Genomic DNA, 18,728 nt, shown 5'->3' with positions numbered 1-18,728 from the left:
GAACGATTGGTTAATTAATAAACTTTGATAAATTTCACATATTAAAAATGAGATAACATGCTTAATATATTTTTTAGTAAATCAACGTTGATCATCGATTAGCGGAAAAAAATAAAAGATTAGAATGTTAAGACGAATCGACTATCTGGTACATCACAGACTATTCTGCTTCCGCCTTTGTCTTCCCAATAAAAGAAGAGGACAGAGCGAAAGTTATTACTGCTGGGGTCAGTTCTATTGCAACAAGTGTTCCTAATCGATACTTCGATGAAATTATACGAATCCATTGCTGCCACTGATAACAGAAATACATTTCTTAAAGCGCTTTTTCGTCAGTAAGAATCGTTGTCATATTAAAAATTACATTAACGATAATGTTATCTATTTGCAGGAAGACGAATACTTTAATTTTATCTTTAAATTTCTGAAATACAATAATTTTAGAAATGTGCATAATTATTACTAAAGTAATATAACAAATATTACACTGAATAGGGAATAAAGCAGTCTGAATCTCCAAAATGTATTAAATTACGATTATTCCTCATATAATTAATATTATTCTATTTCAGCATAGAATGATTTATGTGCAAAAAGCAAAGCTCGATTATTTCAAAGAAGGAACGCAATTCGTGAACAACAGGTGCTCAACCGTAAAGGAGATGGAAAGTACAAGAGGGATAGAATGGAAAATGCGCAGGTGTTTGTCGATTCACGAACACTCCACGCAATTCGACATTATCTGGGGGGAAAAATCTTTTTAAATCGGAACTTTACTGAAAGTTTTTGAGCTGTTCGAGATAGGGTATGCAACAATATAGGCTTGTTGATAGTAAGTTGCACAAGAGGTTCCGACTGTTTCTCTATTATTGTAGGTGATATTAATTCTTTCCCTCTCTGCTTGTTTCTTGTCCATTTCTAGCGATGGGAACGACCTTATATTCACCACTTATTTTAAAATAAATTTTACTTTCACACATTAACATTAATTTTGTAAACGTTTATTTAAGATTTACTATTTAAATGGAAATTGCAAATGCGATGAATATTTGATAACTCTCCTGCAGAAAAGTTCTTATAATTTGTATAATTGTGTTTGTGTGTCTAATTATGAGGTAGTTAAATTCTAATTTGGTCGATTATCAGTGGAACTATTTTTTGCTGGGATCATGTTCATTTTATCAAATAGACATATTTCCAGCTAATGTAGAGTAATAGCATTTACGATATAATATTACAACTTTAATGTTATTAGTGGTAAATTTATCATTAATCGTTATTACAGTGTTAATTTTTTATAATTTCATCACCATGTGATGAAAGTGGTCATAATATTTTTCTATAATGCTTAAATAGAAAATTGTGCAAAAAATTATTGTCCCCTTTGTACCAATTGATTTTTATTTAACAAATTTTTCTCTTAATTTTATACATTTGAAAATATTCAGTTTTCATTATTTCATCAAAAAGAAAAAAAAGTAGTAAATTCTTCATTTTTGAAATAATTGATTCTTAGGGTGGATACATCTTACTTATTTCTATCAAATATTATGTTACAGTATCTTTATAATATAGTGTTTTTCATAGCATCATTCTGTATGTAAAATACATCATTACATCATATTTATTACTAATTATTTGATCACGTATGTATTATCAAATATATTTCTAATAATGAATATCCAATTCAGATCAATTTTTCCACACCATTAGAAACACCGCGTTAACACGATAATCTATATTTCAGGAAGTATCCAGTGCATTGTGTAACTGTCGTTTTCAAGGTCCAGGAGGGTATTGGTCCCATCACTATCCACATCTTTGGTCGTTTGCCAGCCGGCATGTGCGCGTTGCAATCGATTCCCTGGTCAACGCATGCCCTGCTTGCTCGTTCTTCGTGGAAGACTACTCAGTCGGTGGCACTGCTGCGGCATAACAGTACGCGCCGAGTAGGAAATGGTCCATAGTCGATAATCTTTATCCATTGAACGAACAAATCGCATCAAGTTCTCTTGTTTCTAACGCACGCGGTACATACCACAAAGGTCGAAGGATCACGGCAAGGATGTATTAAGGAGAGGAAGCAACCAGCTGTCACGCCCAGGTAAGTCGAGAAAGAGACACGTTTCTTGCCGCTACAAAGCGACATACAGGTCCGCAGGAATAAGGGAGAGACGGAGGGGGAGGGAACGTGACTACAACCTGATGCTTCGGCCATATAACTAGAGACGTGGTCGGTGATTCGCGGAATCTTGCCACTTTCGTGGAAAATTAAAGGAATTGCTAATTTACGCTCTGTTCAAATTCAGGATCGAGTAGATGTGCAATTAAGTTGTTCATTTTTCAACTTACAAGATAGAAGGTAAAAATTATTGTTGAAAGGAATGATTGTTAAAAAGATACAAAGTGAACAGCTGTTTTTATTCAAGCATAGGTATGGTAATTGAGATAGAAGTAATTACTTGGGGGTACGATCGGAAAATTGGACCGGTTGGTCGAGATTAAATTCTGGATTGCTGCGCTTCAGTAAGCTGTTTTCCGATAACAGTGCTGTAACTTGTTTTGTTCACGCTCCGATATCGTTTGATTATAGGGGTGTATACATACTGTGATTGCGTAAACGCAGCTCTCGTGTCGTTATGCAAAGGTGTACCGCACCCTTTATGAAGCTATGCGGTATCCACCGGCTCGTTGTTTCAACGTTGATTAAATTAATATGGTAGTTATGCTTTTTGGATGATCTTGATGAAGCTCGCTGTTATACCTTACTATAGGTTCACTACGCTCACAAGAGAACAGTTTCGAGCAGCTAAGATATAACTCGATTACTCTAACAAGTTGCCATGTACCCAGTACCGTAGTCCAAACAGCTTGTACACTTTTCTGTGGTGTAATACATATCGCAAATTATTTTCCATTGTGAAATTGAAATTTTGTAAGTGAACAGTTTCTGATTATATTTTAGAATAATTTATAAATCATGTATATTCGTGTCAATAAGGTCGTTTATAATTGTCATTCATAACATTGTTGATTATCACGTTGAAGGATATACACATATATATTAGGAAGAACATTAAGAAAAAACTAGTTGGAAAATCTATGAAAAGATTGCTTTCTTTTTTTAAATTTGGTTCTGCTTTTCAATTTATTAAGGTTGTTAAAACAATAATTACAGATAATTTATATACTAATATAAATATTAAAAGTACAGGAAAATATGGAAAATATCGAAGTAAAAAGTATTGAACAGTATAAACGAATGGACAATGAAAACAATAATTATCATCATAATTACCAACATATAATTAAAGAAGAGAAAAACTCGTAATTGTACTCTATTTTTATATGTAGAATGCAATCTCTCAGATATCCTCTGGTTCGCTTGCTCTTTTTTTCTTTTTTCTGCCTCGTCTCATTAAAAATGAAGATCTACGCTTTTTCATTAATCGAGGGGAGCATCAGCTCGGCCTAGCTTAATGAAAATAACTATGCTATCGACTATGAACCATGAACTTTCTGAAAAAAGAAACGATCTTTCTCAACTATCTTCGCACTATCTTTGTTCCCGTCCAAGCTATCCTTGTATTTGTTCATTTGCAAAAAGAAACATAATGCCATTGTTATAAGACTGACATTGAAAGAAAAAGAATATTCTTATGGACTTGCCATATTATAAGACTGAAATTGAAAGAAAAAGAATATTCTTATGGACTTGGCATATTATAAGACTGAAATTGAAAGAAAAAGAATATTCTTATGGACTTATCTACTTAATCTTGAATAACAAACTAACATGCATATGTGTAATTGTAGGAAGATCTATGGGCCGTAAACAGTGGTGGCGAGGAGGCTCGGTACTGTTGGTGCTCTTCATTCTCCATCACGTAATTCTAGGTGATGGTGATGTCGGTAAGTACTACACATTCAAGATTATTCCAGCAATCGAGATAAAGTTTTCCTTCAGAGGGGGTTGAATAGCTGGAGAATCACTTTCTAAATCCTTGAATGTCTTCGCAATAAGGAATAAACGAATCTCTCTTTCATAATAAACTCTTAATTCCGTTTCAATGGCTATCTGAAAAATAATATTAAAGTAATATAGTGTATCATACAATATTATGTAATATTATTAAACAACGATGACTATTTTTAGTCTAGAATTTATGAAAAACAACGAATGTCTTCGGCATATAAATCTGATAAAACTATAATGAATATTTTCTACGTAGAACTTTTTTAAAATAATGCCAACAACGAGTTTCTCATGGAATTTATGCAGCAAATAATTAAAAACGGCTTGTTATAAACGAGGAAAATTAAATAAGATGACATTTTAAATTTTATGCAATTTGTCATAAATTTTAGTATAATATAAATTGTTATATATATATATATATATATTTCTAACATATTTGCAATGAAAATGAATGTCATATCCGAAAAGTTGAGGGAATATTATTATGTTATCCTCTAACTGCAAAAGAGGATATTCCTGACTTATCCAGTTTCGAATAAATAAATAAAGGAAATAAATAACAATAGGAATGAAATTTTGCATCCTATTCATTGACAAATAAATATTTAAGAAAGGAAACACAAATCTACCAATATCCTGACGGACTACAGATAGATATTTTCACTGAAAACTAAATTTGAAGCAACATGTTCAATCAACACGTTTTATTTTATCTTCGGCCATCGAATCAAAAATTTGTATCGTATCAATTTTTCCCATTATATTAAAAGCGAGAATCAAAATACATAACCAATATCATTGTATAAATAGCAAGGTACGAAGGTTACTGCTTTACAAAGGATGACTTTTATTGCTATTATATAATACCTGTTTTATTTAATCATATCTCGCTATTAGCACCTTTTCTATGACATAATATAATACACGTCGGATTTTCTTCTTTTATTATACTACAAAAAAATTAATAAAAACGTTGACAAGACAGCAGCGTTAGATATTAAAGCGCAGAGGGAAATACTGAAAGTGCAAAGGGGATAAATGAAATTCTTGATTTCATACCTCATGGCCCTCGCGTTTAGAAAAACTCGGTGTATTTATTATTTCATGCTCTTATCCTCAGCGTGATCGATATTTCAGCGAAAATTTCATTTCTCCGATATTCTTCTTTCCTTTTTCTCAATTCAAACATTTCTTCTGATGGATATTTCTCGGAATACCATGAGAATAGAATAATATTTCAATGTCATCTGCAGGAAAACTTCTATTAATGAAGATTAACGAAGGTTTAGAAAAATATAGTATTCTTTAATTTATTGTAAATAGATTCGCTAAAATGGAATTGAATGAAGATTACACAAGTCATAGAAAGAGCCAACATTTTTTAGAATATGGATTGCTATGGACAGTTTCAGCTGGAAATATTAGTTATATTTTGTGCGATAATTTTAATTAATATACGTCTTTCTCTCCCTTTTCTTTTTTGTAGTTTTCTTTCTTATTCGTTTCTTACTTTTCATGCCTACGTTATTTTACCACAAAACGTGTTTTAAAATCACGCGTGACATTCTGGATAAGGCTCTTGCACGCGTGTGTAAAATGTAATTATTAAATGACGAATATGTATTTACACATAATATTATGTAATTATTCAGAGTTCCAACTATATGAACGTTAACAATTTAATATTTTATAATTACTAAACATTTGAACTATTTGAAACGTTTAATTGTTCGAACAAATTTCAAATATTTTGTTGTTTTCAATAGTGAATTTTTTTAATTCAAATTATTAATCATTGAATTTCTTCGAAACTCGACGTCTGATAATTTGAAATACACAAAAGGATGCACGGAGAATTCGAGAAGAATTTTCAAATTCTCTTTTTACGATCTTTAATATTTAAAATCAAATATTATGAATAAGCAAACATTGAAATGTTACAAGCTGTTACGATTACTATAGAAAAGCTAGTGGAAGTTTTCGCATCTGCTTAACTATTTTCATGGCAAAACTCCTGAAATTCAATTTACTTATGAACTTCGTTTGGACATTTCAATATTATTTGCAAATTACTTTGTCTGTACTTTTCCTTTTTTTTTTCTGAAACAAGAATGTTAAAGTAACACGATTAGCATTCATCTTTTTTGAGATGTTCGCAAGATGATCCTTGGAACTTTAAATTTCTTCTTCGCTTAAGGCTGTAATTCACTTTAAAATAAAATGTTAATTATATCGCTTTATTATTTTAATGCTCTTTTTAAAAGCTATAATATTAGTACACAAGTAGATATATTTGTAATAATATTTCTTTGATATAGTGTTGATTTGTACTATCCCATTTGAGTCTTATTTCTATCCTTACTACTAGTAATTGACATCACATTATCCTAAATGAAGATATGCCGTCGTAGTACTCGATGCAAATTCCTCTAATTTTCATTGCACACCGTATGAAATATTGGAGTCTCTTTACGTCCCCTTCGGCATTCGCTTTCATAATTTGCCTGTTTTCTTTTATTTGTATAATATTGATTACTCTCTGTTATCAAAGAAAAAAAATGCTAACGAATATAAAGAAATCAATTTAAAAACGTTTTTGTTTCAGAAACAAAGATATTACTTTTTTATTACCAGAGCAGAAAAATTCTCTTTAAAAAATGGCATAATATCCTGCAGATATCCAATAGAAAAAAAAAACGAAATCAATTTGAAGCATTGTCCTCTCCTAAATAAAAGTATCGCTTTCTCATCGCTAGATTTGCTGGAGAGTCTCCCTTCCACCGAAAAACAGAGTAAGGATAATTCTCTTTGCAATAAAAAAATGGATAAACACAAAGTTTAAAAACGAGAAAGAAGAGAAAACGACAGTTGTTCCTGAAAATTGCCTCTCGATCTAAGGTCGAAAGAAGAGGAACTGAACTGCCGATAGGATTTTCTCGTCTCAACAGTTTCTCCGACGTCTCTTTTCCCATGCAGTAGCATCTCGTTCATCAAATTCACTTGCCATCGATTTTCTATCCGATACCTTCTCGTCGTGTCTGTTATTCACACACGAGTATCCGATCAAATATAAGCTGTAGATGGGCTTATTTACTCGTAACCTTGAAAATTCGTTGTTTCTTCCCGGGGCTGGATTGGAAGGATGAAAAAAAATAAAAATAAAAAGAGAAGGAGGTGATATTCGATTTTCGCCCACCAGCCATCCACGATTATCGAACCGTACATCCCACGCGACCACCGCCTTTGCAAACTTGCTTCCTCTCCTTTGCCCTAGATCCGTTTCCACTCACAACTGCGACCCTTCATCGTTATTCTTCGTCGTACCTGTTTTCCTGCTACTCTTTGTTTACACCTGCTTTCTTGCTATTCTTCTTCAAATTTTTCTTCGCTCTTATCTCGTTGTTTCTATCAACTCTTCGGAAAGGAATCAAGGGAAGTGCTCTTTGTAATTTTAAGTAGTAACGATGGTTCCTCGAGAATGTTTCTCTGTTTGACGAAGATTCCTTCGCTATTAATTCTCGATCGTGACGCTCTTTTAATGCGGGAATTCTCTTAAATCCCTCTGAAGAGATCCGGAATCCAGAAATTAATAGATTTCAGATTAGACTTCAGTACCATGAAGAAATATGTTATTATACAGCTTACACAGAATGTCGTAAAGTACGATATAAAAATTTATATAATAATATAAAAATGTTATTTCGTTTTACATTGTTTTTAATAGAATGATTGGACAAAATGGTTTAATTCAGTTTGAATATAAACTTCAGGATAACAAAATTTGTACAGCGTATACCGTGTAAATTACGAAAGATTGAGACGATTTGCTGATTAAATTTGTGGTATTAATGTTACTTGTGAGATGTAAAATGTAGAATCGTTGCGTCGGTGTAGTTAACGCGAGGCAATTCTCAGAAGAACTCAATTCTAAAACGAAGGTCAAGGGAAATGAAACGACGTCCGCCTGTTCCATATTGCCTGTTGGGAAGTTAAGGAGTAATGAGATCTTATCAAGGGAGGAAATTTTAACTCTTTTCCCTATTTGACCAATGTTGAAAAGCTTCTTAAAACGGCTATACAAATAGTTATGTAGGTATATACATACTGAAGATTTATTTTACTGTTTTACCTTTTATTATACCATCACATTTTATGTAATAAATATAATATACAGTATATTAATATCTATAATTAGTGTAATTTATCATAACGTTATAATTAAGCGTACATTATTTTTATGTAATAAAGTAACTGTATATAGTTAATTAATAATTGAGTTATTCAGAAGTTAGGTGAACTCCATAAATCAAAAAGGTATAGAAAACACTGTTTCTTTAAATTTATTTTAAAATTAACTATTATGTGCGTCGTCTTCTATCATCATTATCCGTAAACATGAACTTATGGAAGTAAATCATTTGTTTCTTGACGATCGAACATTAATCCTGCAGGTATTTATGCAATGAAATTAAAAATGAATAAAAAGTGGAGTTGATCAGTTTGGCTTCTGATAGCTTCAATTTATCGTTACAAATATATATTATAATATGTAATTACAAGCTACACAATATAAATTATACGCAATTAAATTATAAATAAATAATTAATAGATCGTGCGTTATTTTATCGTATTACGTATCAATAAAAATAATATACGATTAATTACAGTATTTAAAAGCATTCCAATAATAAACTCATGTATAAATTATCAATAAAACAAGGTAAATGCATGGATATTAACGTTTAATGTGGCAGATTAACAAAGTCTCCGTGTGATTATTCAACTCCTATCAAGGATTAAACGATCGTGCAGCCACGCAATGAAAGTGGGTTGTGCTCGGTATTCTAATTAGCGAATACGTTGCGATCTCAACTATAGAATATGCGGCAGAAAATCGCTGCACACATGATTATGACGTAAACATTTGCGTCAATGTATTATGAGTGAAAATAACGTAATTTTATTTATACCATCAACGTATTTAATATTCTTAGTAATTGTTACGTTAGTTAATGGGCCATAAAAAATGACGATTTTTTATCTTTAAAGTCAACTTTTCGTCGTAATTATGAAGTCAATTTTATGTGAAACAAAGCAGTAATACTTAGTATATTAAAATATGTAATACAGTTATATAATATATAAAATTAATAAAGAAAATATTGTTAATCGTTGCGTATATTAAGTAAGAAGAAAGATTCTATCGAATATAAAAATTATGATTATAGTACATCATAAAAACATAGTTTAATATATTCAACATTATACCGTGAACTTTTGTTATATATGATGAAATTAATATTTTTAGTAATCAGATCTTGCTAGTATTTATTTGCTAGTATTGTACTTTTCTTACATTTCATTGGATTTAATGTGACAATGAGAATATTATTTGAATTGGTTGCAAAAGGATGATTAATGAGGTGTTATCATAATCTTGCTCGGTATCATGTATTTAAAAAAAAAACCTTGTTAATTAAAGCTTCATTAGTCTTCTATTGATACGTATAAATTCATGTTCCAGGGTGCCTGTTCAGTAAGAGCCTCTGCGATCCCCGAACGGAAACGTGCTACAATGGTAGTTATTGCTTGAACAATAAAATATATTTGTTTTGCAATCACTGGCTCTTGATACGAATAACATTCGATTATCCGTTTTAATATTCCAGATCTCGCGTTTGGCAAATGTTTGCCATTATACACTGACCTGAACGATGAAGATTATTATCAGTGAGTATTCACAAATAAGAAGCCTTTTTAGCAACAGAGATTTCAAAGGAAAAATTAAAAGATCGATAGAATTGGAAAACTTTGATCGAACGAATATTTTGTCTTACGTTAATTTTTATAAATCTATTATAATTTTCCTTATTTGAGACATTTAGAGCAAAGGTAGTCATATTTTTCTGAATTTATCGCAATATACTGTATTGCTCATACAAAAGTGCAGAAATTCATATTTTTTAATTAAAACCAGACAGTATAATAAAATCAGTCGTCGCATTGACAATTCCGTGCTTACGTTTATTTCATAAATTAAAAGAATATATGTAAATAAAAAAGTAGAATCTCGGTGGAAAATTGCTTCACCTAGTACGTTATTTCATATTATATACATTTTGTGCAATTTTGCACTTTCAGATTTCCTATCAATGTATACAAAAACCACAGTCTGTTAATTTATGTTCATAAAAAAAGACAAGGTTTGGCCAACAGATAGTTGGAACAGTCTGTATACATATATTTACTTGTTTTGTGATAAATAACTTAGAATGTTTCACTTTAGTATAAGAACCATAAGTTCATACTAATATCTTTTACGACAGTAGTAAGTACTTACATTTGCTGTCTGATCATAAAACGACTGTACTACTTATACGATGCTCTAGACAAATAGAATGTGAATTTCTACTTATCGAATTGAAACAGTTAACGTTGTGAACATAAACATTTACTTGTAAAGCTCTTCAATTTAGAGGTAGCTAATATTTATTGTCTTTTTCTTCTTTCAGATATAATTTCAACGTTGACGAATTGGAATTGCTAAGAATGCAATTAGAGAGGCTGCAAGTCGATGAATACAAATGGTCTCATCCCTACACCCAGTGTATAATGCAAATGACCTTGTACAATTTACGCTACTGGTACGATTAACGTTGTTAATATCAAACGATATTTATAATAAGCAATCATTAATACGACAGAAATCTTTGTGTTCTTGGAAAAAAGATTTCATAAGAATGTGTATAAAACTTTCAATTGTTAAAAATGGACTGGGTACCTGAGATTAAAGTGGAAGCGTGGGAGGAATTGATTGAATATTTTAGAAGTATTATATAAATATCTACAAAATTTGCGAATGACTAAAAAAGAAAGAGAAAAAATGTTTTAGAATAAAGGACAAAGAATCGGCATGCTATTGTTCTATTATATTCTTGAATATTGTTCTATTTAGTATTATCTTTACTATTATCCTTTTTTTTTCATTTTTTATATCTTATAGGGAAAACTACGATCTTCGACTCTGTCAGCATTTAAAGCAACGTACGCATTTCGAAAACAAGAATGAAATCGACCAGGCCAAAGTAAGTTCATTACACCATCATAGCTAGCATGTTTTGTATCGTGACAAAATGAAAAGTTATGTCTTAACTTTGTAATAAAATGAAGAAGTCACGGTAGAATATCCAACTGTGAAAAGTAGATTCGGTAGAATCTTAAAATAACGTCGAAAAGTTATATTAAGTTATATCTAGTTATGAGATTCAACCTTATCAAAGTCTTTAAACAAAGATTGTGATAAACTATTTAAATTTAATGTTTAAATGAAAAATAGAATTTTCCAGATCCTTAATTTTGCAATACATATAATGTTAGAATTTTTTAAAAGAAAAAAGTCAAGGTTTCAAAAGTTTAGATCCTCGATTAAATACTACAAACTATTATAAAGTATTTAACCTGAGAGGAACTTTTATTTCAAGGTCTAGGTTTTTTGAAGCTTTGGTCTTCTTTCAAAGACTTCGGTAATGAATCAATATCCATATTTTTCTAATAAAAATTTCACGTTCATCTTACACGACACAAAACGTATCTATTAATATCGACAACGCCTGTAGTAAAACTTTACTTTAAACGTTACCTTCACTACGTAACAATGGAACTTTGCTTTTGAAGGTACCCACAATAGCCATAGTAAAATTCACGCCCAACAATGGCAAGTTCAACAGCCAATTTGCCAATGAGCTCTACTACCCTCCTGGCACACAAAATCAGTATTTCCCTGATTCATTCTATAATGACGAATTCTCTCGATCGCCATACAAAGAACAATTCAGAGAAATCGATTCCCAGTTCTACAAACCGAGGTACAATCCAAATTCTCACAATGATTATGACTCTTCGATGAACGAAAAAGATTATGAAGAAAATTACGACGAAAGTAATTTGCGTAAGAATCCAACGACTTTTGATGGAGTCGTTGAAAGATTGTCTCGAACTAGACGTCAACCTCCCTTGTATAATTTACAAGAATACAACAACAATGCGATGGAATCGTTTGAAAACGCTTTGAAGGAGAGGATATCGAAGAAACTTTCAGATCTAGAATTTTTAATTAAAGACGAATCTGAAGATTATTCCGATAAAAAGGAAGTTGCGGACGAAGGTCCGAATGTCGAGTATGAGACAGTGTTCTCGGAAAAATACAAACCTAGGAAATTTAGCGAGATACCGGACGAAAATGAGCGTTTTCTGGAAAACGTGAAACACAATTCGAAAGATAATTACGATAGTGATGATTACGACGATGTGAACGATGAAGAGATAATGCCTCAGAAGGATGGCTCGTCGGTGGAAAATGGAATTTATACCGAAGGAGGACTTATACAGGCTGGTGATAAAGCTAATGTTGATACTGACGGTATATTATTTTATTATTAGATTGTAGATGTTTATGCAAATGTATACTTTCATAAATACAACTAAAGGAATAAGATCTAATATTATAATATGTATTACGTTTTATGTATTGTTATGTATTGTTTTTGCATCTCGAAATTTCCTATAAATGCATAAACATCCACAGCATATTATAATATATGTACTTAGTTTGAGACAGTTGTGAGAAAAAGAAAATTTACAAAAATACTTTTCCTACTTTCAGAAAATGCATACAATTTATTTGCCGATGATATAAGTGAACTCCTTCGGAAGCACGGATTAGCTGGCTTTAAACGTGGGGATGTTAAGAAACCAGGACCGCCGTTTTCAACAAATAACTATGCGTTTAAAATTCCATCCCCATCCAGTAAATGTCTTTACTTATGTAAACTATTACTTGATATTTAAAATCTTGAATCATTATTTCCCGATATAAAGTAATATCAAATATTTTGCAGTTTCAGAAAATGAAAATCGTTCTGATTCTATCGAAACTGAGCAAGATGTAAGTCGTCAATCGTGCACAAAATTATTAATTAGAAATATTAATTAGAAAATATGAAATAAAATATTAATTAGAAAAATATTCATTTTTAGAATAATGTATTACTTACCCCATATGTGAAAAAAGAAGTAAAGCAACAAACAGATTCAAAATCGTACAACGTTGATCTGGATCATGTTTACGTTGAATTTCAGAAACCATTTCACAGATGGTCGGAAGGTGAACATGTCGTCGAGGAGGTAATAGTCATTTTTCGTAAGCGTACTAACTTTTTTTTTTTTAAGAATAGATGAAATAAACGAACAATTTCCAGGTGGAAAAATTATTGGGGCTGTCATCTGGCTCTTTAAAAGATATTCGTGTTGGCCGTGCGGAAGTGACGTTCAAGGTCGTCAAAAATAATAAAGATTATAGTGCTACCGACGTAGTTAATAACATAGGTAATCAATTGATCGAATGACTAGATCGCGGATGCTTATTCGTTTATGAAAATTTAAAGATGCAAAAATGTAAATAATATGCAAAAATATATAAACTATTCGAAATTTAATATTTGGCAGGTGAAAAAATTTTCTCTGTTTAGGTCCTATTTCTTTTGTTGTATTCATAAAAATATGAATTTGCATAAACATCTACTGTCTACTAGTGAACTAATAATCTCTAATAATCATAGAGTAATAAATCGCTAAATTAATCAACTGTATATTTTCAGACGACATACGTGGGAAATTGAAAAATTCTTTGGGTGTTGAGGTGATTCGTGCAGGCATAGGTGACAAGGTTCATCTTAAAACATATCTAGAACATAATATTTGCAATTATACTGTTTAAATTAATTATAGGATCACTCAATTGTAGAAAGATCAGAATCATAAACGTGATTCTTTGCTTATTTTAAACAGTGCATTCAAATACTTCGATAAGAGAATATTCTATGAAAACAAAAATTAATATATTTTTTTATTTAAAGATCAAGCTACCCGCAACGCTGGAAGTTGTTAAAAAAGCAGAAATGAGTCCGACTGTGTTCGGAGCAATAGTAACTGCAAGTGTCATAGCCATTGTAGCTGCAGTAGTCACATTGATAATCGCTCGTCGACACGCTAAAGCTGGAGCCAAATTGGCAGGACTAACTACACCTGATCCGGAAGCATCGAAGGACTACCAAGATTTATGTAGAGCAAGGATGCATGCTAAACAACCGGCAGATAAACCAGAATCACCACGAATTACGAATTTAAGCAGGGAAAATGAGTCAAATAATTCGCCATCGAATCGATCTAGCACATCCTCTTGGGGAGAAGAACCGGCTCCTTCGAATATGGACATATCAACCGGACAAATGGTTCTAGTAAGTCGATATAATATTTTTATAGATGTTTTAAAGCAAGATAATGACACAAAACTGAGATTATTCCTTAACTACGGACATTCATATTTTTGTTATTACCACAAATGTACAATTTGTTATATATTATTATTTTATTTATTAAATTTCTGTGTTATAAAAATTAATAACATACTCGTAAATGTACTAATATGATTATAGTAAATGCTATTTTAATAACAGTGTTTAAAATTTTAATATACAGGGTGGTTGGTAACTGGTGGTACAAGCGGAAAGGGGGTGATTCTACGCGAAAAAAGAAGTCGAAAATACACAATAAAAATTTTTCGTTTGAGGCTTTGTTTTCGAGAAAATCGACTTTGAATTTTCGCTCGGTACGCGTGCGGTACGTTATAACGGATCTCACTGTAGATCGTTGTCTCGATAATATTTTTCTCGAAAAAATATTTTTTTTAAAATTTTTATTCTATATTTTCGACTTCCTTTTTCGCGTAGAATCACCCCCTTTCCGCTTGTACCACCAGTTACCAACCACCCTGTATATTAATATACTTTAAAAAATTTGAATTTTTATATTATAATTAAAATTAAGTTAAACATATCAAAGAAAACTATTACATATCATAAAAAGAAATATTGTAATTTCTTGCACCATTTTATGCCTTCACTTAAGTTGCTATATATAAATTATTTATATAATAAAATATATATAATTTATAAATTAGTATATTACATATTTTTTGTAAATTCCCAATATTACATATATTTCTAGAGTTACATGGAGGATCATCTAAAAAACAAGGATCGATTGGATCAAGAATGGGCCGCATTATGTGCTTACGAGGTGGATCCCTCTTCAACCGAAATTGCACAAAGCGAAGCGAATGCCAAATGCAATCGGCCTGGTGCAGCGATTCCCTACGATCATTCCAGGGTGATTCTAAATGATCTCGCTAATGTCAATAACTCCGACTATATTAACGCCTCTACAATCGTAAGTATTCTTAAGTTAATCATTTGAGACTTCTTCAGAACTCAAGGAAAACATAAATACAGAGTAAAATAACACATGCGTGGTTTTCATTTTAATATCGTTGAAAATGGAACTGAAAATAGAAATCGGTAAGTCACACGACAAGCATGGAGATTCTGCTGCTATATTCGCAGTTTTAATGAAAAAGCAATGCTTCCCTTAAAAACGCTTCCGCGTAGATTTTAATAGTATTAATAACGTTAGTTGATGGCAAATCGAAGCATGATTTAAGTTATCACAAATATAGATATAAATTTAAAGATGGATTTAATTCTATAGAAAGTAATGGAATAATTCATATAAACGTTTGTCAATTTTATACTCAACTTGCAATTGTTTTATTGTCATTAAGAAAAGCAATTGTTAAATATATTGAATATTAATAACATTATTACTAAAAGTTTGTATTTTCAACTACTTTGAATAGGAAAATAAACAAAGAATAAGGAAATGAATAAGAAAACAAATAAATATTCAAATGCAAATAAAAGAAAATACAATATGATATATTGTTTTAGTAAATATACATACATAATACAAGTATTTTTATAAACGTTTTCTGTCACTTTGACATGAATTTACTTGTAAATTTATATCTACATTTTGTGATGAACCTTCATTTCAGATAAACGCTATGCGTGCACTACATAGTTTAGGCATTAGTTTAAGTTCCACAAAATAGCTTTTATTAGATTAAATATAAAAATCAAAGTTTAATTATATGATAACATTTGAACAATCCCTACATAATATGAAAGGTCACCAGAATCACATAATAGTTTAAAAAATAGTAAATGCGCTTGTTATATAAATCAAGAAAGCCGTGTGACTTGCTTCAATATAAGATTAATAGTAAGAAGATAATGTTTCAAACGAATCTTTTCTTTTTCTTTTTTAGACGGATCATGATCCTCGTAATCCAGCTTACATTGCCACACAAGGACCACTACCAGAAACGACGGCTGATTTTTGGCAACTAGTTTGGGAACAAGGCAGCGTCGTAATAGTGATGCTAACTAGACTTACCGAAGAGGGTATCGCCATGTGTCATCGTTATTGGCCCGAAGAAGGATCAGAATTATATCATATCTATGAGGTGCACCTTGTATCCGAGCATTTCTGGTGCGATGACTATCTGGTGCGTTCCTTCTACTTGAAAAATCTACGTACCGGCGAAACAAGAACTGTAACTCAATTCCATTTCTTGTCCTGGCCCGAGAACGGCGTGCCACACTCCATCAAGGCTCTTCTTGAATTCCGCCGGTAAGTACCTTATAAATTCAAATGTTTATGTCAGTATATATAGAATGTATCCTAATATCTATTATTATCTATTTTTAGAAAAATTAACAAATCCTATAAAGGCAGATCCTGCCCTATAGTTGTGCATTGCAGGTAAGATTTGTAATATATTATTTACATTTAACATATTATACATATAATAATAACTTTTTCTTTTGGAAAATAATTAACAATCTCATCTGATACGTGATTCATTGAATAGAAATAAGAAACATAACCATTTACAGTGATGGTACTGGGCGTACTGGTACATATTGTTTAATTGACATGGTTCTAAACCGTATGATGAAAGGAGCCAAAGAAATCGACATTGCAGCTACATTAGAACATATAAGAGATCAAAGACCTGACATGGTTGCAACAAAGCAACAATTTAAATTTGTTCTCATGGCAGTGGCAGAAGAAGTACACGCTATCCTTAAAGCTTTACCTGTCCCCTCTACAGAAAAATCTCTTCCAGGAAATAATTCTTCGACGAAACAAGATCAGTAAGATTTGACTCGAATTCGAAATTGCAGTCGCGACGAGCAGAGGCAAAGAATTAATTACAATCTACCGGAGAAAAAATGGCCAAATATTTCTAGTCAACTGTAATCGCATCAAAAGTCTAAAGTCCCTGTTATATCTTTTATTTTCTATAACTTTCTTCTCCTAAATACTTTTGAACATATCTTAACATCATCTAAATCTATTACAAACTTTTAACGAACTTTGCTTTGACTATATTTCATCACAGAAAACATCGAATTTTAGACCCTTTAAATTATAAAGATATTGTTTGTTTATTTGTGTTACGAGATAAATATATACATATGAATTATATTGCCGAATAATTATTTTAAAGAAGAATTTATTGTGGCAATCTATAATATTTAATTATACATCTCGTTTGACTACGGCCTACTTGAATAGTCAAGTACAAGCATATAGATTCGAAAGACTGAGCTATGCAGCTGATGGAATTCTAAATATCGGCTAATAACGGAATCATTTGTACTGTGAGTCCTTATACACTTGTCTTTCACGACACTCTGTCGTGATCAAATTTTAACGTAATTTATTGTTTTATCATGGAAATGAATGTTTACCTCCCATTATGTAGCTCAGTCTTTATGTAATTCATTGCATTGTTAATTTCATACCATAAAAGTTTTATTTTAATTGGATTAAAAATACGTTGCTGCCTCTCATGGACAATTCTACTAACGTGCTTTACAATAGCTTTAAATAAGACACCAAAAAATATAATATAATTCTATCTGCTCAGTCAATTCTATCAAGTGTATATAACGTTGATGATCACATTAATTAAGTCACATATAATTACTGATTTATTTTACTGATCGTATTTGGTTTATTAAATTGGTTTCTTTAGAAAAGATTTTTATATACAAAACTTTAATGAAATTTTTATGTTAGTAATGCGAGAATCTAAATGCCCCACGTTAGAAATTGAAATCAGAATTTTTATACTATTGTTACACGTTCTAAAGAGAATGGATTTTAGTGGATTTTAATACGGCTATGACTGTTGCTTCCGTGAAATAAAATTTTATTAAACGTTAAATGTAAAGTTTCACACGAGAACGTCGCAAGAAGCGCTATCTATCCAGTCTTTTTTCTATGCATTCAGAAATAAAAATGATCGAGCTGCACAATATTCACATCATAATTAAGTATCGTCATTATTAACAAAAAGAATTATTATAAGAATGTTTTATTGATGTAAAATATGAACTAGAATATGACCATGTAACATAAATTTAATGTTTTAAATATCATGCAAATATGTTACTATGAACACGCTTCGTGAATGAAAAGTTTAATCATTAATATCGTGAAAATGATGTTAGGCGATATATAAAAAGAAAAATATACGCATACATGTTTGCACAAATTGCCGGTGTCGATATGACAAACCGTAAGTGGAAACATCATCCTTGTTTTAAAACTACGGCTCTGTTCATTCTGTAGATCCAGCTTCCCACAGGATGAACAAGTTGTATTTGTGATTCCTTCCTTCTTTATTGTGCAGTACGATTACAATGTTTCCTTTCTACAGTTTATGTTTACGTTGCTTCCTTTTTTTGCTAAATAACGATTTAAAAGACAGTCATACAT

At 31.2% G+C, this 18,728-nt stretch overlaps 1 protein-coding gene across 2 annotated transcripts; it reads left to right on the top strand.

Moving 5' to 3' along the window:
* The first annotated feature begins 1,885 nt into the window (after positions 1–1,885).
* On the top strand, positions 1,886–18,305 carry LOC117239677 (receptor-type tyrosine-protein phosphatase N2). Of its 2 annotated transcripts, XM_033505423.1 has the most exons (18): positions 1,886–2,104; positions 3,817–3,912; positions 9,505–9,558; positions 9,650–9,710; positions 10,493–10,624; positions 10,984–11,065; positions 11,655–12,399; positions 12,643–12,786; positions 12,878–12,924; positions 13,017–13,163; positions 13,238–13,364; positions 13,637–13,704; positions 13,895–14,275; positions 15,045–15,266; positions 15,389–15,394; positions 16,204–16,568; positions 16,647–16,700; positions 16,835–18,305. In XM_033505423.1, exons 2-18 carry the CDS (start codon positions 3,825–3,827, stop codon positions 17,097–17,099), a joined length of 2,988 nt encoding a protein of 995 aa, XP_033361314.1. In that variant the 5' UTR covers positions 1,886–2,104; positions 3,817–3,824; the 3' UTR covers positions 17,100–18,305. The 2 variants fall into 2 exon arrangements, with proteins under 2 accessions (XP_033361314.1, XP_033361315.1); XM_033505424.1 differs by lacking the exon at positions 15,389–15,394 and having other exon boundaries at positions 1,891–2,104.
* Positions 18,306–18,728: the final 423 nt, after the last annotated feature.

Source organism: Bombus vosnesenskii, unplaced genomic scaffold, assembly GCF_011952255.1.
Source record: "Bombus vosnesenskii isolate JDL3184/JDL3185 unplaced genomic scaffold, Bvos_JDL3184-5_v1.1 scf7180000014105, whole genome shotgun sequence".
NCBI classification, from domain to species: domain Eukaryota; kingdom Metazoa; phylum Arthropoda; class Insecta; order Hymenoptera; family Apidae; genus Bombus; species Bombus vosnesenskii.
The sequence above is the reverse complement of the archived record's forward strand: the minus strand, read 5'-3'. Positions and strand labels throughout refer to the sequence as shown.

What these genes read in the sequence shown, in the direction of transcription:
- LOC117239677 (XM_033505423.1), top strand. Translation starts at nt 3,825, where the DNA reads ATGGGCCGTAAACAGTGGTGGCGAGGAGGCTCGGTACTGTTGGTGCTC. An exon ending in AACGGAAACGTGCTACAATG is followed by an intron (nt 9,559 to 9,649) that starts GTAGTTATTGCT and finishes TTAATATTCCAG; the next exon opens with ATCTCGCGTTTGGCAAATGT. An exon ending in AACGATGAAGATTATTATCA is followed by an intron (nt 9,711 to 10,492) that starts GTGAGTATTCAC and finishes TTCTTCTTTCAG; the next exon opens with ATATAATTTCAACGTTGACG.